The sequence below is a fragment of the Salvelinus alpinus genome, chromosome 17 (assembly GCF_045679555.1).
Source record: "Salvelinus alpinus chromosome 17, SLU_Salpinus.1, whole genome shotgun sequence".
Classification (NCBI taxonomy): domain Eukaryota; kingdom Metazoa; phylum Chordata; class Actinopteri; order Salmoniformes; family Salmonidae; genus Salvelinus; species Salvelinus alpinus.
Genome location: NC_092102.1, coordinates 41159225 through 41180459, shown reverse-complemented (window position 1 = coordinate 41180459; position 21235 = coordinate 41159225). Strand labels below are relative to the sequence as shown.

General features: G+C 46.5%; 1 protein-coding gene across 1 annotated transcript in view; it reads left to right on the top strand.

Annotated features, from left to right (window-relative positions):
* LOC139542954 (ERC protein 2-like) overlaps nucleotides 1-21235 on the top strand; it is a 440697-nt gene that overhangs the window by 332186 nt on the left and 87276 nt on the right. The window contains exon 15 of the mRNA XM_071348974.1: nucleotides 821-883. Within this exon, the coding sequence (XP_071205075.1) occupies nucleotides 821-847 (27 nt within the window). The 3' untranslated portion in view covers nucleotides 848-883. The remainder of the gene's footprint in view (nucleotides 1-820; nucleotides 884-21235) is intronic.

Sequence of the window (21235 nt, the reverse complement as noted above, 5' to 3'; positions counted from 1 at the left end):
GTGTGTGTGTTTAGCCTGGCTACGTTGGCGAAAGAGCTTGGCTGTGTTTATCCCGCCTGTCACAGGCACTCACTGGGGATAGATGCTTCTAACTGATTGACCTTAGCATGCGGACGCAGACTGTAGCTGAAGCTATTAGCATTTAGCATAGCATAGTCTAGCATATCCCTAGCCTTAGCCTAGCTTTAGCCGTAGCCTAGCCATGGCCTAGCAAAGCCATTGTGATTGAGAGGGGAACAGTCATAACTCCTGACAGGTAATGCAGTTAAGGCAGGTGTGTCTGAAGGTGTGCCTGCGTGTCTCAAGACCTTAATTAGCCCACTGACTTAAACTCTAGGCTATAGCTCTGGGAGCCAACACAAGTCTTCAGGTACCGGAGAAGTTCTCCCATCAAGTGAGCATGGCTGAACCAGCCCTACTACAGTACTCTGCTGCTGGCCTGCCTGTCTGCAAAGACGTCATGGTGTTTGTCTGTGTGTGTTAGCCTCACTGTTCCCAGGGCTCTGTCTGGCTAGACTCAGGCCTGAGGAAACCTCTGTAAGATTCATTACTGCCTCCTGACTACATCACAAAGAGGGAAAAAGTCTGTTGATATCATACAGTAGAACACAGCTACAGCCTGGGTGAACAAGCTAAACATGCTAGCTTTGATTATAACTGGCTGTGAGACTTGCAGGGAGACACGGTACAACTAAGTATAGGAAAGCCTGACCTTTGGTATTCAGGTCTGGATTTTGCTGTGTTCTCCAGAAAATACACAGTACATGAAGAAAATGTTATGCAAATTGCATTTGACTGATTGATTTATTCTCTCCAACAGGACGATGAGGAGGGCATCTGGGCATGACCGTCGCCGTGGGAACTGAAGCTCCAATCATGAGAGGTGAGTGACTGCGATGTTCTTCCTTTCAACTTCTCTAGCATCACCCTCCTCTTTTCATCATCCTCCTCTCTTCATCACTCTCCTCTCTTCATCATACTCCTCTCTTCATCACCCTCCTCTCTTCATCACCCTCCTCTCTTCATCACACTCCTCTCTTCATCACCCTCCTCTCTTCATCATCCTCCTCTCTTCATCATCCTCCTCTCTTCATCATCCTCCTCTCTTCATCATCCTCCTCTTCATCACCCTCCTCTCTTCATCATCCTCCTCTCTTCATCACCCTCCTCTCTTCATCATTCTCCTCTCTTCATCACCCTCATCTCTTCATCATTCTCCTCTCTTCATCACCCTCCTCTCTTCATCATTATCCTCTTTTCATCATCCTCCTCTTTTCATCATCCTCCTCTCTTCATCATCTTCCTCTTCATCACCATCCTCTCTTCATCATTATCCTCTCTTCATCATTCTCCTCTCTTCATCATCCTCCTCTCTTCATCATCCTCCTCTCTTCATCATCCTCCTCTTCATCATACTCATCTCTTCATCATCTTCCTCTCTTCATCATCCTCCTCTTTTCATCATCTATCTGGGTTATCTGCCCCTGGGTTATCTGCCCCTGGGTTATCTGTGTGACTAACACAAATCAGGGGCATTGGGGACATTGAGGTGCATGGTGCCAAATCACAAGCTAGCTACAATTGAGATTCATAAGCACAGCACCTACTGATTGTATGTTTTGGTTGTGACCACAATTCCCACTTGATTGTTCTGCTCTGACTGCAATACCAGCAGCTCTTTTTATGGTCCCTCATGACTTTCAGAGGACTATAACCGTGTGTGTGCATGTGTGCGTGCATGTGTGCGTAGAAATGTGTGTCTGTGCTTGTTTTGTAGTGGTTGTCTGTAATGAAGTTTCTTTACAGCCCCTTGTGATTTTAGTGGTCCTAAATTGATGGAGTTGACATGAAGGTTTACTGTTCTGCAGCTATGTAGCGGCTGCGGTTGATGTACAGTATATCTACTGAGCCTGCTGTATGTGTGTTACCTCGTGGTATTAATCCTAACTGCGTTCACCAGCCGACCAGACTAAAGTAGAGCTTTGAGGTGATAAAAACGACAGGAGTGAGAAAAAACAGAGATGGACAAGTTTCTCCCCCACTTCTCTCTCTCTCTTTCCTTTCTCTTGCTCTCTCTCTCTCTCCTCTCTCTCTCTCTCTCTTTCCTCTCTCTGTCTCTCTCTCTCTCTTTCCTCTCTCTGTCTCTCTCTCTCTCCTCTCTCTCTCTCTCTCTCGATCTATCCCCTCTCTCTCTTTTCCAATCACACACATACAGGCCAGTAAAGTTTTACCGTGGTACTCCACCCTGGTGTGTGGGGTTGGTTAATTAGAAAGGTGCACAGCCCAGTCATGAAGATTTGTATTTTTAGCTGAAAAAGCATTAAGTAAAGAATGTCATAAAGGTTAATACCTTGTTACTCTTTTATATCAGAGCCCCCAAGAGACAAAAAAATACCTTGTTACTCTTTTATGTCAGAGCCCCCCATAGACCAAAAAAAAGACCTTGGCTTTATAATGGGATTGTGTGCATACCTGGTGTGTGTGTAAGGGTGTGTGTGTGCATACCTGGTGTGTGTGCATACCTGGTGTGTGTAGGGGTGTGTGTGTGTGCATACCTAGTGTGTGTGTGTTACTGTGGTGAAAACGGTGTGTAGGACCAGACTACATAATCCACTCCATGTGTTCAGAGAATGTGGCAGTGTCAAGATTCACCTAAAGAACTTCTCTCTCCCTCCATCTTTCTCTCTTTCCCCTTCTCTCTCCCTCCACCTTTCTCTCTCTCCCCTTCTCTCTCCCTCCACCTTTCTCTCTCTCCCCTTCTCTCCCTCCACCTTTCTCTCTCCCCCTTCTCTCCCTCCACCTTTCTCTCTCTCCCCTTCTCTCCCTCCACCTTTCTCTCTCTCCCCTTCTCTCCCTCCACCTTTCTCTCTCTCCACTTCTCTCTCCCTCCACCTTTCTCTCTCTCCCCTTCTCTCTCCCTCCACCTTTCTCTCTCTCCCCTTCTCTCTCCCTCCACCTGTCTCTCTCTCCCTTTCTCTCTCCCTCCACCTTTCTCTCTCTCCCCTTCTCTCTCCCTCCACATTTCTTTCTCTCCACTTCTCTCTCCCTCCACCTTTCTCTCTCTCCCCTTCTCTCTCCCTCCACCTTTCTCTCTCTCCACTTCTCTCTCCCTCCACCTTTCTCTCTCTCCCCTTCTCTCTCCCTCCACCTTTCTCTCTCCCCTTCTCTCCCTCCACCTTTCTCTCTCTCCCCTTCTCTCTCCCTCCACCTTTCTCTCTCTCCCCTTCTCTCTCCCTCCACCTGTCTCTCTCTCCCTTTCTCTCTCCCTCCACCTTTCTCTCTCTCCCCTTCTCTCTCCCTCCACATTTCTTTCTCTCCACTTCTCTCTCCCTCCACCTTTCTCTCTCTCCCCTTCTCTCTCCCTCCACCTTTCTCTCTCTCAACTTCTCTCTCCCTCCACCTTTCTCTCTCCCCTTCTCTCCCTCCACCTTTCTCTCTCCCCTTCTCTCCCTCCACCTTTCTCTCTCTCCCCTTCTCTCTCCCTCCACCTTTCTCTCTCTCCCCTTCTCTCTCCCTCCACCTTTCTCTCTCCCCTTCTCTCCCTCCACCTTTCTCTCTCTCCCCTTCTCTCTCCCTCCACCTTTCTCTCTCTCCCCTTCTCTCTCCCTCCACCTTTCTCTCTCACCTTCTCTCCCTCCACCTTTCTCACTCTCCCCTTCTCTCTCCCTCCACCTTTCTCTCTCTCCCCTTCTCTCTCCCTCCACCTTTCTCTCTCTCCCTCCACCTTTCTCTCTCTCCCTCCACCTTTCTCTCTCTCCCTCCACTTTTCTCTCTCTCCATCCACCTTTCTCTCTCTCTCCTTCTCTCCCTACACCTTTCTCTCTCTCCCCTTCTCTCTCCCTCCACCTTTCTCTCTCTCCCCTTCTCTCCCTCCACCTTTATCTCTCTCTCCCCTTCTCTCTCCCTCCACCTTTCTCTCTATCCCCTTCTCTCCCTCCACCTTTTTCTCTCACCCCTTCTCTCTCCCGCCATCTTCTCCCTCCCTTCTCCCATTCCTCTGCAGTATCCTCCCTTTCCCTGCTAGTGTGATCTGAAGAATAATCTATCGGTATGAACAGGAGCTATATTCACCAGTACAGTCTCTCCAATCAAGTATTAACTCAAAGTGTGTGTTTTTGTGTGTTTTTGACTGTGTATGCTCTCATAGTATCAGAAGCCTTCTACTATTCTCCTGATGCCACAGGTGGCCGGTGGCACCTTACTTGGGCTAATGGCTGGAACAGAATAAATGGAATGCTATCGAACACATCAAACACATGCTTTTCATGCCATTCTATTTACTCCATTCCAGCCATTATTCTGAGCCGTCCTCCCCTCAGCAGCCTCCTGTGCCTGATACTCTCCCCCTTTCTTCTCCACTCTCCACTTTCTTCCCCTCTCTTCCTCTCTCCCAGTGCATCTTATCCCAGCCTAATAGAATAAGCCAGCCCCATTAGCCCTTAGCGCTAGTTGTTATCAGTGGGACTCATCTATCCGCTGCTATTATTCTGGGGGTGCTAGGCGCGCAAGCGGCTAACGTTTATTAGCCTTTCTCTATGAGGGAACACATGGCAGCCATTTAGCAGTGTGTAGCTGTAGCGTAGTAAGGCAATGCCTAATCCTCATATCCTGTCTCAGAATGAGCCACCGTTAATATGAGAAAACAGAGATGACAGGACTGATAGACACAACGTGTGTCCGTATGTGTGTGTGGGGTGTGTGTGTGTGTGTGTGGTGTGTGTGTGTGTGTGTGTGGTGTGTGTGTGTGTGTGGTGTGTGTGTGTGTGTGTGTGTGTGTGTGTGTGTGTGTGTGTGTGTGTGTGTGTGTGTGTGTGTGTGTGTGTGTGTGTGTGTGTGTGTGTGTGTGTGTGTGTGTGTGTGTGTCTGTGTATCCTGCCGTTGACTCTGATTGGTGGTTAAGGGTTCTGTGTATCCAGGCGTTGACTCTGATGCAAAAAAACATAATATTTTTATATATTACAAGTATACTAAAGTATACTTATATACTAAAAATATAAATAATGTACTTCAAATACGAAATGTAATGTTCTATTATTTCATAAGTATACTATAATTATAATTTTCTTCAACACACTTAGTTTTTTCAGTCTTTTAGTATACTCTAAATATGCTATCATCACACTTCAATACACTTATTAGAGTGTACTTTATATTCATTGTTTTTCAGTCTTTTATTATACTACTGTATGTGTTTACTATCATTAAACTTAAACACACTCATTAAAACTGTACTTCAATTTCAAACGATTTAATTGTAAATTAGTACATGTATATTCATTCAAAATAAAGAATGATTGTGCTGAGACATTGAACTTTTTTTGTGTGTTATTAAATACAGCCGGAAATAACGTGGATATCAGAGCGGCGGTAACCAGCATTACAACCAGGAATACCACTTTTCTGAATTGGAGGAATTGAATTGGAGGAATAACTGAATTGTTATTCGGAGGAGGCGTACACACCATCCACCGTTTCAGATTATATTACTCGCTCAAGTTCAGTATTTGTATTTATTATGGATCCCCATTAGCTGCTGCCAAGGCAGACCCTGGGGTCTGGCAGAATTAAGGCAGTTATACAATTTTAAAAACAGTAAAATACATTAATTACAGAATTCACAACACAGTAAGTGTGTGCCTGAGGGCACCCTACTCCCCTACCACATATCTACAACACTAAATCCATGTGTATGTGTGTGTATAGTGCGGATGTTATCATGTGTGTGTGTGTGTCTGTGCTTATGTTTGTGTTGCTTCACAGTCCCCGTTGTTCCGTAAGGTGTATTTTTACCTGCTTTTTACATCTGATTCTACTGCTTGCATCAGTTACCTGATGTGGAATAGAGTTCCATGTAGTCATGGCTCTATGTAGTACTGTGCGCGTCCCATAGTGTGTTCTGAACTTGGGGACTGTGAAGAGACCTCTGGTGGCATGTCTTGTGGGGTACGCATGGGTGTCCGAGCTGTGTGCTAGTATTTTAAACAGACAACTCGGTACCTTCAGCTTGTCAACACCTCTTATGAAAACAAGTACTGATGATGTCAATCTCTCTTCCACTTTGAGCCATGTAGACGAGCTCAGGGCGATGATCTCCTTCCAGAGAGACATCAGGGGACTGTAACATACTATGTTTCATGGAATCATTGCTCTCTGGGGATATACAGCCAGCTGGGTTCTCAGTACATCGAGCAGACAGGAATAAAGAACTCTCCGGGAAGAAGAAAGGCAGGCGTGTATGTTTCATGATGAACTACTCATGGTGTGATTGTGATAACATAAAGAAACTCAAGCCCTTTTGTTCACCTGACCTGTAATACCTCACAATCAAATGGCGACCAATTACCTCCCAAGAGAATTCTCTTCGGTTATAGTCACAGCCATGAATATTCCCCCTCAAGCCGATACCACGAAGGCCCTCAAGGAACTACTCTGGACTTTATGCAAACTGAAAACCACATATCTTGGTGCATTTATTGTAGCTGGGGATTTTAACAAAGCAAATTTGAGGAAAACGCTACCGAAGTTCTATCAACACATTGACTGCAGCACTCGTTCTGGTAAAACACTTGACCACTGCTACTCCCCCTTTCGAGATGCCTACAAGGCCCTCCCCGCCCTCCCTTCGGCAAATCAGATCACGACTACATTTTGCTACTCCCTTCCTATAGGCAGAAACTCAAACAGGAAGTACCCGTTCTAAGGTCTATTCAATGCTGGTCTGACTAATTGGAAACGATGGTTCAAGATTGTTTTGATCACGTGGACTGAGATATGTTCCAGGTAGCCTCTGAGAATAACATTGACATATACACGGATATGGTGACTGAGTTCATCAGGAAGTGTATGGGGGATGTTGCTTCCAAGGTGAATATTAAAACTTACCCAAACCAGAGACCGTGGATAGATGGCAGCATTTGAGCATAACTGAAAGTGTGAACCACCGCATTTAACCATGGCAAGGTGACTGGAAATTTGGTTGAACACAAACAGTATAGTTATTCCCGCCGTTATTCCCTCAAACAGGCAAAACCTCAGTACAGAGACAAAGTGGAGTCGTCAGTACAGAGACAAAGTGGAGTCGTCAGTACAGAGACAAGTGGAGTCGTCAGTACAGAGACAAAGTGGAGTCGTCAGTACAGAGACAAAGTGGAGTCATCAGTACAGAGACAAAGTGGAGTTGTCAGTACAGAGACAAAGTGGAGTCGTCAGTACAGAGACAAAGTGGAGTCGTCAGTACAGAGACAAAGTGGAGTCGTCAGTACAGAGACAAGTGGAGTCGTCAGTACAGAGACAAGTGGAGTCGTCAGTACAGAGACAAGTGGAGTCGTCAGTACAGAGACAAGTGGAGTCGTCAGTACAGAGACAAAGTGGAGTCGTCAGTACAGAGACAAAGTGGAGTCGTCAGTACAGAGACAAAGTGGAGTTGTCAGTACAGAGACAAAGTGGAGTCATCAGTACAGAGACAAGTGGAGTCGTCAGTACAGAGACAAAGTGGAGTCGTCAGTACAGAGACAAAGTGGAGTCGTCAGTACAGAGACAAGTGGAGTCGTCAGTACAGAGACAAGTGGAGTCGTCAGTACAGAGACAAAGTGGAGTCGTCAGTACAGAGACAAAGTGGAGTCGTCAGTACAGAGACAAAGTGGAGTCGTCTGTACAGAGACAAAGTGGAGTCGTCAGTACAGAGACAAAGTGGAGTCGTCAGTACAGAGACAAAGTGGAGTCGTCAGTACAGAGACAAAGTGGAGTCGTCAGTACAGAGACAAAGTGGAGTCGTCAGTACAGAGACAAAGTGGAGTCGTCAGTACAGAGACAAAGTGGAGTCGTCAGTACAGAGACAAAGTGGAGTCGTCAGTACAGAGACAAAGTGGAGTCGTCAGTACAGAGACAAAGTGGAGTCGTCTGTAATGAGACAAAGAGGTGTCGTCAGAAGGCCTACTTTGATTTGAACACTGACCAGGCCGCGAATTATGATGGACTCAAACGGGAGATACTAAGCCGTTATGGGTTCAATCTCGCACGCTGTGCACAACTGGTCCACGACTGGGCCTTTGACCCCACCCTGCCTCACCGTGCGCAGATGAGCGACCAGGTGCGGCTGACCAAGGGCTGGCTACTGACGGAAGTACCGTCCCTTGTGATGCTCGACAAACTCGTCCTGGATAAATACCTTCGGGCCCTGCCCTACAATATGAAGAAGACGGTGAGCATGCAGAACCCCCAGAGCCTGGAGGAATTGCTGACAGCGGTGGAAATTCACCAGAACACCCAGGACCTGCTGAGAGTGGACCGAGCGGAGAAAGGAGATGCGGCGAGGGGGGCGACCAACACAAAGAGAGGTGAGGAGCTGAAGGGGGCCTGGACGGAACCAGCCGAGGCTGGGAAGCGGGAGGGTGACCCAAACCGACGACGCCGGCGGCTGCTGGACCCCGATCACAGTCGCTGCTATCAGTGCGGTGAGCCGGGGCACCTCGCGTGGAGCTGTCCCGGCCAGGAGGAGGCCATGCCCCCAGCTCGGGGATAACCCGGATGGCGAGTTATGTCACCTCCTGTTGGGCGCACACCGAGACGGCCTCTCCGATGGTTCCGGTACGAATCGATGGCATCGACACCAGCGCTCTGCTGGACTCCGGCAGCATGGTGACCCTGGCCCATCTGCAGTGGCTCACACGAGAGGGGAAGGAGGAACCGGGGGACGAGGAGGTAACAGTGTCCTGTGTACACGGGGACACAAAGAGGTATCCAACGATGCCCATGAGGATAACCACCCCAAAGGGGGAGTGCCAGATGCGCGTTGGAGCTGTTCCTAACCTACCCGTGTCCATTCTCCTCGGTCGAGACTGCCCTCTCTTCTAGGCACTGTGGAGGAGGGACCTGGGGAGGCGTGCATGGGAGGTAGGAAGAAAAGGAAAAAAGACGGTGGCCTGTGCAACCCATCCCCGCCACAAGAGGTGTCCACTGGGCCCGAGTTGGACCCGGAGGAGGGAAACGACCTCACTCTGGCAAGCTAGCCACCGTGCGAGGAAGACCTCAGGCCCCCCTTTATGGAGGTGGAGGCCCTAGACAGACCTCCCGACACGGGAATCCTCACGGGTCAGTTCGGGATGGCCCAATTAGAAGACCCAAATCTCCAGAACGCTGGGGGCCAGGTGATTGCGGTGGATGGCGTACTGTTACCTGGGGTAAGTGATTGGCACTACCCCCACTTCGCAATCAAGCATCATTTATTGTATCAGGTAGTAAAGCATAATAGGGAGACAAAAGCCTTGTTACTTATACCCAGCCAGTATGTTAGGACTGTTGCAGCTTGCCCACACCCACCTGCTTGGGGCACACCTGGGGATGGAGAAAACCAGGGAGCGGATCGGGAACCGGTTCCACTGGCCCGGAGTCAAGCGTGCCGTAGAGGACTACTGCCGTAGTTGCCCGAAGTGCCAGATCACAGCCCAGAGGGTGCAGTATCGAAACCCTTTGGTGCCCTTGCCCATTATAGGAGTGCCATTCGAGCGGGTGGCAATGGATCTGGTGGGTCCGTTAGTGAAGACCGCGAGGGGACACCAATACATCCTGGTAATCATGGATTACACCACCCGGTATCCTGAGGCAATCCTGCTACGCACGGCGGCAGCAAAAGGTATCTCACGGGAGCTCTTCCATTTATTTAGCCGGGTGGATATTCCGCGGGAAATCCTGACAGACCAGGGCACCGCGTTCATGTCTCGTGTGATGAAGGATGTCTGCAATCTGTTACGAATCAAACAGGTGAGGACCAGTGTGTACCATCCATAAACCGACGGGCTGGTGGAACGCTTCAATAAGACCCTGAAACAGATGCTGAAGAAGGTCACCGAGAGAGACGGGAGGAACTGGGACCAGCTGCTGCCCCACCTGATGTTTTCAGTGAGCGAGGTACTCCAAGCATCCACGGGGTTCTCCCCCTTTGAGCTCCTGTATGGCCGTCGGCCCCGCGGGCTGCTGGACCTAGCCAAGGAGGTCTGGGAAGAGCAGCCGACCTCCCTTCGCAGGGTAGTAGAACATGTGGAGGAGATGAGGGAGAGGATGACGGCGATTTGGCCAGTGGTGAGAGAGCACATGGCCCAGGTGCAACGTGCCCAGGGGCGTGTCTACAACCGGGGGGCCCGACCATGAGAGTTCCAACCCGGTGAGAAGGTCTTAGTGCTGATCCCTACCACAGAGAGTAAATTCCTGGCTACGTGTAATGGGCCCTAAGATATCGTTGAGCGGGTAGGCGACGTCAACTATAAGGTCCGCCAACCGGGGTGGAGAAAACCCCTCCAGCTTTACCATGTGAATTTACTGGTGAAATGGCACGCGAGGCGCTAAGCGTAATGTGGACGCGGCCACAGCAGAGCCCGCCCTCGGTCGAAGTTACAATGGGGGAAGATCTCAGCCCGACCCAACGACAGGAGCTCAGAGAGTTGGTCCAGCGGAATACGGCTGTGTTCTCCGATGTGCCGGGGCGCACGGACCTCATGGAACATCAGATCCACACCCTTCTGGGAGAAAAAGTGCGTGAGCGGCCATACCGGATACCAGAAGCCCGGAGGGTGGCGGTCCAGCGGGAAGTGACGACAATGTTAGAAATGGGGGTACTGGAAGAGTCACACAGTGAGTTGTCTGGCCCCATAGTGCTGGTTCCGAAACCGGACGGAACTGTCCACTTCTGTAATGCCTTCCTGGGCCTGAGCGAGGTCAGTAAGTTTGATGCCTACCCCATGCCCCGGGTGGACAAACTGATCGACCGCTTGGAGCTGTCGAGGAATGTCAGCACCTTGGACCTGACAAAGGGGTACTGGCAGGTGCCACTGGCAGCGGCCTCCCGGGAGAAGACTGCCTTCTCCACCCCGGGGGGGCTATACCTATACCGGGTTCTGCCTTTCGGGCTCCACGGGGCACCAGCGACATTTCAGCGACTCATGGACCAAGTCCTGCGGCCGCACAGTGAGTCCGCAACAGCTTATTTGGATGACATAATTGTGCACAGTGACAATTGGGAGTCACATCTCTGTAAGTTACAGGCCCTGGTTGATGCGCTAAGGGATGCAGGTCTGACCGCGAACCCCTCACAATTGCAAGCTGGGCTACGCCGAAGTGGAGTACCTGGGATATCAGATCGGGAGGGAAAATGTGAAAGCCCAAGAAAAGAAAATCGCTGCCATTAGGGGATGGCCGGTCCCCCGAACCAAGAGGCAGGTGAAGTCATTCCTGGGGTTAGCAGGGTACTACAGTAGATTTGTACCTAACTTTGCCGCTATAGCTTCTCCCCTCACAGATTTAACAAAGGCACGACTACCCCAGACGGTGCGATGAACGGAGGACACAGAGGCGGCGTTCCAGGCCCTGAAGGATGCGCTATGACGGCACCCGGTACACTTCACCCCGGACTTCTCAAAAAACCTCCTGGTCCAGACAGATGCCGTTTTGTCCCAAGAGCAGGAAGGCGAGGAGCACCCCATCATGTATGTCAGCCGGAAGCTCCTCCCGAGGGAGAAGAAATACTAAATTGTCGAGAAGGAGTGCCTCGCCGTGAAGTGGGCCCTCGACACCCTCAAGTATTACCCTCAAGTATTACCCCCCTCGTGTGGATGGCACGAGGTAAGGACACGAATTACCGTGTCACCCGCTGGTTCCTGTCCTTACAGCGATTCTCTTTCTCTGTCATCCTTCGGTCGGGGGCCCAGCACGGCAATGCGGACGCCCTATCCAGGAGGGATGCAAACCTAGCCCTGAGCATGCCTCCCTCCCAGCCAGGGCTAAGGGGGGGGGAGGGGTGTATCCCAGGAGGTCTACCCCGGGGGATGGTAATAGAGGGGAGGTACGTGAGGCGACGTTGGCTCCCTCTGCTGGGAATACACGAGCTGGGCACCCCGACATGGACAGCTAAGTGGAGGTAATTAGAGGAAAGTGCCAACCAGCCGTGGAGGCTAAATAAAAGGAACACGATGACACACCGCGGGAGAGAAGGGAGAGAGACGGACACCAGAGAAGAGAGAGACGGACACCAGTTAAGAGAGAGAAGGAAGAGAAGTTATTTATTTGATATATTTATTTTCTGTCTTAGTAAAGTTGTTTTTGCGGACTAAAGCCTCTCTGTCTCTGTGTAAATCTCTGCACGCTCAACCCAACACACCACGGTTTACCACACAGAGTTCAATGGCTGTGATGGAAGAATCAACAATACTGTAATGACTCCACAGTAATGATTTTAAATGTGAAAGGAGTAATACAAATATCCAAAACATACATATTGTATGCAACAAGGCACTAAAGTAGTACTGCAAAATCCAACACATCAATGAGTAACTGCCGCCTTATTTAAAAGTATGGTGGTGGCTGCATCTGTCACGTGTACTCCCTCTCCGGCCTCTAGGTCATCAGGCTGCTGATTATCCCGCACACCTGTCACCATCGTCTTGCGCACCTGCGCCTCATGACACTCACCTGGACTCCATCACCTCCTTGATTATCTTCCCTATATCTGTCACTCGCCTTGGTTCTTTCCTCAGGTGTTATTGACTCTGTTTTCATGGCAGTGCGTTGTTTGTGTTTCGTGTTCAGTGTTTCTTTTATTTATTAAAACACTCACTCCCTGAACGTGCTTCCCACGCAGACGTTACAGCATCATGTTATGGGTATGCTTGACATCTGGAAATACTGGGGGGTTTGTCAGGGTAAAAAGAAATGTGATGGAGCTAAGCACAGGCAAAATCCTAGTGGAAAACCTGCTTCAGTCTGTTTTTACAAAAGACACTGGGAGAGGAATTTTAAATCTGAAAATCTATGGCAAGATATGAAAATTGCTGTCTAGCCATGATCCCCAACATCTTGACAGAGCTTAAAGAATTATGAAAAGAATAAAGGGCTATTATTGCACAATCCAGGTGTGTAAAGCTCTTAGAGACTTACCCAATAAGACTCGCTGTAATTGCTGCCAAGAGTGTTTCTAGCATGCATTGACTCAGGGAGCTGAATAGTTATTCAACGACTAGAGTACCAGTCAAACGTTTGGACACACCTACTCATTCCAGGGTTTTTCTTTATGTTTACTATTTTATACATTGTAGAATAATAGTGAAGACATCAAAAATATTTTTGATTATTCAAAGTAGTCACCCTTTGCCTTGATGACAGCTTTGCACACTCTTGGCATTCTCTCAACCAGCTTCATGAGGTAGTTAACTGGAATGAATTTCAATTAACAGTGGTGCCTTGTTAAAAGTTAATTTGTGGAATTTCTTTCCTTCTTAATGTGTTTGAACCAATCAGTTGTGTTGTGACAAGGTAGGGGTGGTATACAGAAATCCCTATTTGGTAAAAGACAAAGTCCATATTATCGCAAGAACAGCTCAGATACATGACAGTCCATCATTACTTTAAGCCAGGAAGGTCAGTCAATCCGGAAAATGTGTGCAGTCGCAAAAACCAACAAGCGCTATGATGGCTCTCACAGGAACGGAAGACTCGGTTACCTCTGCTGCAGAGTTAACAGTCTCAGAAATTGCAGCCCAAATAAATGCTTCACAGAGTTCAAGTAACAGACACATCTCAACATCAACTGTTCAGAGGAGACTGAATGAATCAGGCCTTCATGGTCAAATTGCTGCAAAGAATCCACTACTAAAGGACACCAATAATAAGAAGAGACTTGCTTGGGCCAACAAACACGAGCAATGGACATGAGACAGTTGGAAATCTGTCCTTTGGTCTGATGCGTCCCAATTTGAGATTTTTGGTTCCAACCGCCATGCCTTTGTGAGATGCAGAGTAGGTGAATGGATGGCCTCCGCATGTGTGGTTCCCACCGTGAAGCATGGAGGAGGAGGTGTGATGGTGTGAGGGTGCTTTGCCGGTGACACTGTCAGTGATTTATTTAGAATCCAATGCACACTTAATCAGCATTATGCAGCGATACGTGGGACTATCATTTGTTTTTCAACAGGACAATGACCCAACACAGCTCCAGGCTGTGTAAGAGCTATTTGACCAAGAAGGAGAGTGATGGAGTGCTGCCTCAGATGACCTTGTCTCCACAATCACCCAACCTCAACCCAATTGAGATGGTTTGGGATGAGTTGGACCGCAGAGTGAAGAAAAAGCAGCCAACAAGTGCTCAGCATATGTGGGAACTCCTTCAAGACTGTTGGAAAAGCATTCCAGGTGAAGCTGGTTGAGAGAATGCCAAGAGTGTGCAAAACTGTCATCAAGGCATAAGGTGGCTACTTTGAAGAATCTAAAATATATTTTGATTTGTTTAACACTTTTTTAGTTACTACATGATTCCATATGTGTTATTGCATAGTTTGGATGTCTTCGATATTCTACAGTGTAGAAAATAGTAAAAATAAGGAAACATGCACAGCTGAGGAGCATGCCTCCTGAGAGTATACTTTTTCATATCTCAAGAAAATATACTTAAGTATACTTTCAAAAAAGTATATTAACTGAAATATCCACCAAATATATTTAAAGTATACTTTCAAAAAAGCATTCATTATTTTTTATGCATATTACCCAGCATCTTTCTCTGCTGCTGAAGTTCTGTTTTATAATATGATATTGTTCCTCATATTTAGCTTATTCAAATGTTTTTATGTTCATTTTCAAACTGAATAATGATGTACTTTTAATTACATATTACACATTACAGCTTTTATTTAAATGTAAATGTATCACTGTTCTCAAAAGCAGAACTGCTGCTTCAGCTTTGTCAATTGCATGTTAATATTGGCTGAGAATATGCAATTAAGGTATCCTTTACATGGCTAATTACACTAGCTAATGTGGCTGATGAATAGAAGTGTACTTGTAAAAGTATACTTGAAACACATTATAAATACACTTTTTTTCCCCATAATTCTAATTCAAATACCATTTTACCTTTAAGGTGTATTTGTTTTGCTCTTTATCTAATATACTAAGAATATACTTAAGTACCAAAAAAGTGCCCCAATTTCGATCATTTTAATTGTATTTAATATATTGGAATGCTAATAAAATACAAATACAATTGACATTAAATGCATTCAATGTATTATAAATTGTTCTAATTTAGATCATTTTAAATATACTTAAGTATATTTATCACAGATATACTTAAATATATTAAAATATGCTAATGAAGTATGATTTCAGTATATTGAAACTAAAATAATTCCACTTGGAGGAGTGTATCCAGGCGTTGACTCTGATTGGTGTTTAGATTATAGTCAGGCGTTGACTCTGATTGGTGGTTAGGGTTTCTGTTTGTCCGTGTGTTGATTGTGGATGTTGTGTTTACCCTCTTGGCCTGGGAATCTCCCTGTAATGAAATAAGAATGGCACTCTGGAAGGAGAACAAGAGATGGAGGGGAGAGAGAGAAAATGTTTGGAAGGAGGAGAGAGAAGGAGAGTGGAAAAGGGAAAAAGGTTTTCTGGAAATGTTATGCTTTTATCCCACCGGGAAGTTATTTGAACTGAATTAAGTGAAATAAGCTGAAGGGCTTTCCAAGCCTAAGCAGAAATATTTGTGTGCAGGAAAGAGAGCGCCTCATTCAGGTTATAGGAGAGGAGAAGGGTTCTCTAGGGAGTAAATAGTAAGTAATGGATGTGTTTAGACCTTCCGTCAGCTGACTTTGAAGTCTCTTGTTTTGGTGTCTCCCCATCCTTCGTCCCTGTGCCCTGTGTGTGTTAACTTGGTACTTAGCAGCCCTCTTTGGTCGCCACTCACCCGTTCTATGAAGGGTCATGACCCGTTCTATGAAGGGTGTTGACCCTGGCCATCCCTCAGTGGCCTGTCAGCCTGGCCAGGGTATGGGGTCAGGGGTTTTCACTGTGGTCTGGGGGTCAAAGATAATATCACGGTTCTAAAGTGGAGATGAGAGGGGTCAATGCCTCACAACACAGTAAAACACCTGAGTTTACCACCGTATCTAGACATATGACTTTGCTATAACACCTGACCTACACCTGAGTTTACCAGAACAACAGCCTGTTTTCACTAACATCTAAACTACTCCCAAATTCCTCACAGCACCTGTATTTCATCAGACTGACGTTTGCTCAGACATCTTCACTATGATCACTCCTTTACACACCTGATTTTTCTTCAATACTTCAAGACTGCATCTTCAGCTTAACCCTTACGTGTCTTTGCTGTGCTGTGCTGTGTGTGCGTGCGTGCATGGGTGTCTAGAGGTAGGTAATTGAAGCCCTCTTTAAATAAGTGTTGGACAAGCAGCAATTTCTTCCCTTTGTTCCTGACAGTGTCTTAGAGGTGTAGAGAGACGAGACCCACAGAGGCATCAGCGGGGGGAGGGAGGGAGCGAGGGAGGGAGGGAGGGAGGGAGCGAGGGAGGGAGGGAGGAGTGTAGGACACAGACATGTTTCTTCGTGGTGTTGTCTTGGGATTTTATTAAAGTGATGATGTAAAGGAAAAGAGAGAGACGGAGCCTAGATACAGCACTTGGTGTGTGGATGGTGTGAGTTATACTCCTGCTGTATGAGTCAGCATTATTTCACACCCAGAACATGGTCATTACACATTACCATGTAGTGTTCCTCTGTGGATGGTTTAGCTGGCCCTACTGCATGGCTCATTGCCCTCTATATGACTAAGAGTGTCCTGGATCAGCTGATGTGAGCTTGCTAGATCAAGGTTTAATGAGAAAACTAACTTAAATGTACACTGAGTGGACAAAACATTAAGAACACCTGCTCTTTCCATGACATAGACTAACCAGGTGAATCCAGGTGAAAGCTATGATCCCTTATTGATGTCACTTGTTAAATCCACTTCATTCAGTGTAGATGAAGGGGAGGAGACAGGTTAAACAAGGATTTTTAAGCCTTAAAACAATTGCGACACAGATTGTGTATGTGTGCAACTCAGAGGGTGAATGGGCAAGACAAAATATTTAAGTGCCTTTGAACAGGATATGGTAGTAGGTGCCAGGCGCACCGGTTTGTGTCAAGAACTGCTGGGTTTTTCATGCTCAACAGTTTCCCGTGTGTATCAAGAATGGTCCACCATCCAAAGGACATCCAGCCAACTTGACACAGCTGTGGGAAGCATTGGAGACAGCATGGATCAGCATCCCTGTGGAATGCTTTCCACACCTTGTAGAGTCCATGCTCCGCGAATTAAGGCTGTTCTGATGGCAAACGTGGGTGCAATTCAGTATTAAGTAGGTGTTCTTAATATTTTGTACATTCAGTGTATAAAAGACTCTGCTCTCTCCCTGTTTGCTTTTTTCCCTCCCTCCCTCCCTCCCTCCCTCCCTCCCTCCCTCCCTCCCTCCCTCCCTCCCTCCCTCCCTCCCTCCCTCCCTCCCTCCCTCCCTCCCTCCCTCCCTCCCTCCCTCCCTCCCTCCCTCCTTGTCTGTACATGCCACCTGTGATTCACACCTCTCTGTGTATCATTCATTCTTGTAGGATGGCAGCTCTCAGCTAGCTCCATAAATCAACCTGGATGAGGATGCCTGAGATGAAAGGAGCTCTCTCACTCTCTCTCTCTCTCTCTCTCTCTCTCTCTCTCTCTCTCTCGCTCTCTCGCTCTCTCTCTCTCTCTCTCTCTCTCTCTCTCTCTCTCTCTCTCTCTCTCTCTCTCTCTCTCTCTCGCTCTCTCTCTCTCTCTCTGCTGATACGCCACTGTTCCCTCTGACCACAACAAAGGTTTGAGTCCTAACAAGTTTAGAGAGAGTTTGTATCCTGTGTATAAATAATACCATATTGCAGTTTCAAATGCACAGTTGACTAACAGTGTATCTGTATGCACAGTTTGCATGTGTGCATGCTTGTGTGTGTGAGATCCAGAGGGATTAGCAGGGTGTTTATGTGAGATTATAGAGCTGGCTAAACACAAAAGCCATTCCCTCAGGAGAACCTGCACCTGGGGAGACCTGTGTATGGTATCTCTGGGGATGCTCTGGAGATCCTACCTGATTACAGAACACAAAGAGAAAGTATGAACATTCACAGGGAATGAGCGACAGAAGGCTAGAGGGATGCAGAGAGTCAGTAAAGCAAGGATGACACAACTCTCCCCATGGCATGCCCCTCTCTGTTGGAACCTGCTGTTTACCTCACACAATTCCTGACACAAACACTCACGCACGTACGCTCTACCCTAAAGTTCTTCTGCAATCCTATGGCTCATTCACTCGCACACCTTCTCTGACATTTCTTTATAAATGGCAATACACACTGTACACTCACATACAGTTGAAGTCAGAAGTTTACATACACTTATGTTGAAGTCATTAAAACTAGTTTTTCAACCACTCCACCAATTTCTTGCTATCAAACTATAGTGTTGGCAAGTCGATTAGGACATCTACTTTGTGCATGACAAAATAACATTTTCCATCAATTATACACAATTCCAGTGGGTCAGAAGTTGACATACACTAAGTTGACTGTGCCTTTAAACAGCTTGGAAAATTCCAGAAAATGATGTCATGGCTTTAGAAGCTTCTAAAAGGCTAATTGACATAATTTGAGTAAATTGGAGGTCTACCTGTGGATATATTTCAAGGCCTACCTTCAAACTCAGTGCCTCTTTGCTTGACATCATGGGAAAATCAAAAGAAATCAGCCAAGACCTCAGAAAATAAATTGTAGACCTCCACAAGTCTGGTTCATCCTTGGGAGCAATTTCCAAACGCCTGAAGGTACCACATTCATCTGTACAAACAATAGTTTGCAAGTATAAACACCATGGGACCAGGCAGCTGTCATACCGCTCAGGAAGGAGACGCGTTCTGTCTCCTAGAGATGAACGTACTTTGGCGCGAAAAGTGCAAATCAATCCCAGAACATCAACAAAGGACCGTGTGAAGATGCTGGAGGAAACAGGTACAAAAGTATCTATATCCACAATTAAACGAGTCCTATATCGACATAACCTGAAAGGCCACTCAGCAAGGAAGAAGCCACTGCTCCAAAACCGCCATAAAAAAGCCAGACTACGGTTTGCATCTGCACATGGGGACAAAGATCGTACTTTTTGGAGAAATGTCCTCTGGTCTGATAAATCAAAAATAGAACTGTTTGGCCATAATGACCATCATTATGTTTGAAGGAAAAAGGGGGAGGCTTGCAAGCTGAAGAACACCATCCCAGCCGTGAAGCACGGGGGTGGCAGCATCATGTTGTGGGAGTGCTTTGCTGCAGGAGGGACTGGTGCACTTCACAAAATAGATGGCATCCTGAGGAAAGAAAATTAGGTGGATATATTGAAGCAACATCTCAAGACATCAGTCAGGAAGTTAAAGCTTGGTTGCAAATGGGTCTTCCAAATGGACAATGACCCCAAGCATACTTCCAAAGTTGTGGCAAAATGGCTTAAGGACAACAAAGTCAAGGTATTGGAGTGGCCATCACAAAGCCCTGACCTCAATCCTGTAGAAATGTGTGGGCAGAACTGAAAATTCGTGTGCGAGCAAGGAGGCATACAAACCTGACTCAGTTACACCAGCTCTGTCAGGAGGAATGGGCCAAAATTCAACCAACTTATTATGGGAAGCTTGTGGAAGGCTACTTGAAAAGTTTGACCCAAGTTAAACAATTTAAAGGCAATGCTACCAAATACTAATTGAGTGTATGTAATCTTCTGACCCACTGGGAATGTGATGAAAGAAACAAAAGCTGAAATAAATAATTCTGTCTACTATTATTCTTCACATTCTTTCACATTCTTAAAATAAAGTGGTGATCCTAACTGACATAAGACAGGGAATTTTAACTAGGATTAAATGTCAGGAATTGTGAAAACCTGAGTTTAAATGTATTTGGCTAAGGTGTATGTAAACTTCTGACTTCAACTGTATACAGTACCAGTCAAAAGTTTGGACAAATCTAGGGTTTTCTTTTGTTTGTTAAAATGTTCTACATTGTAGAAGAATAGTGAAGACATCAAACTATGAAATCACATATGGAATCATGTAGTAACCAAAAAAGTGTTAAACAAATCAAAATATATGATATATTTGAGATTTTTCAAAAAAGCCAACCTTTGCCTTGATGACAGCTTTGCACACTCTTGGCATTCTCTCAACCAGCTTCATATGGAATGCTTTTCCAGCAGTCTTGAAGGAGTTCCCACATATCCTGAATACTAGTTGCCTGCTTTTCCTTCACTCTGCGGTCCAACTCATCCCAGACCATCTCAACTGGGTTGAGGTCAGGTGATTGTGGAGGCCTGGTCATCTGATGCAGCACTCCATCACTCTCCTTCTTGGTCAAATAGCCCTTACACAGTCTGGAGGTGTGTTGGATCATTGTCCTGTTGAAAAACAAATGATAGTCCCACTAAGCGCACCGCTGCAGATTGCTGTGGTAGCCATGCTGGTTAAGTGTGCCTTGAATTCTAATAAATAAATCACAGACAGTGTAACCAGCAAAGCACGTCACACCATCACACCTCCTCTTCCATGCTTCACTGTGGGAACCACACATGCGGAGACCATCCATTCACGTACTCTGCGTCTCACAAAAACACGGCAGTTGGAACCAAAAATCTCAAATTTGGGCTCATCAGACCAAAGGACAGATTTCCACCGGTCTAATGTCCATTGCTCGTGTTTGTTGGCCCAAGCAAGTCTCCTCTTATTGGAGTCCTTTAGTAGTGGTTTCTATGCAGCAATTCGACCATGAAGGTCTGATTCATGCAGTCTCCTCTGAACAGTTGATGTTGAGATGTGTCTGTTACTTGAACTCTGTGAAGCTTTTATTTGGGCTACAATTTCTGAAGCTGGTAACTCTAATGAACTTAACCTCTGCAGCAGAGGTAACTCTGGGTCTTTCTTTCCTGTGGCGGTCCTCATGAGAGCCAGTTTCATCATAGCGCTTGATGGTTTTTGCGACTGCTCTTGAAGAAACTTTCAAAGTTCTTGAAATTTTCCGTATTAACTGACCTTCATGTCTTAAAGTAATGATGGACCGTCGTTTCTCTTTGCTTATTTGAGCTGTTTTTGTCATAATATGGACTTGGTCTTTTACCAAGTAGGGCTATCTTCTGTATACCACCCCAACCTTGTCACAACACAACTGATTTGCTCAAACGCATTAAGAAGGAAAGAAATTCTACAAATGACCTTTTAACAAGGCACACCTGTTAATTGAAATGCATTCCAGGTGACTTCCTCATGAGCTGGTTGAGTGAATGCCAAGTGTGTGCAAAGCTGTCATCAAGGCAAAGGGTGGCTACTTTGAAGAATCTCAAATGTAAAATAAATGTTGT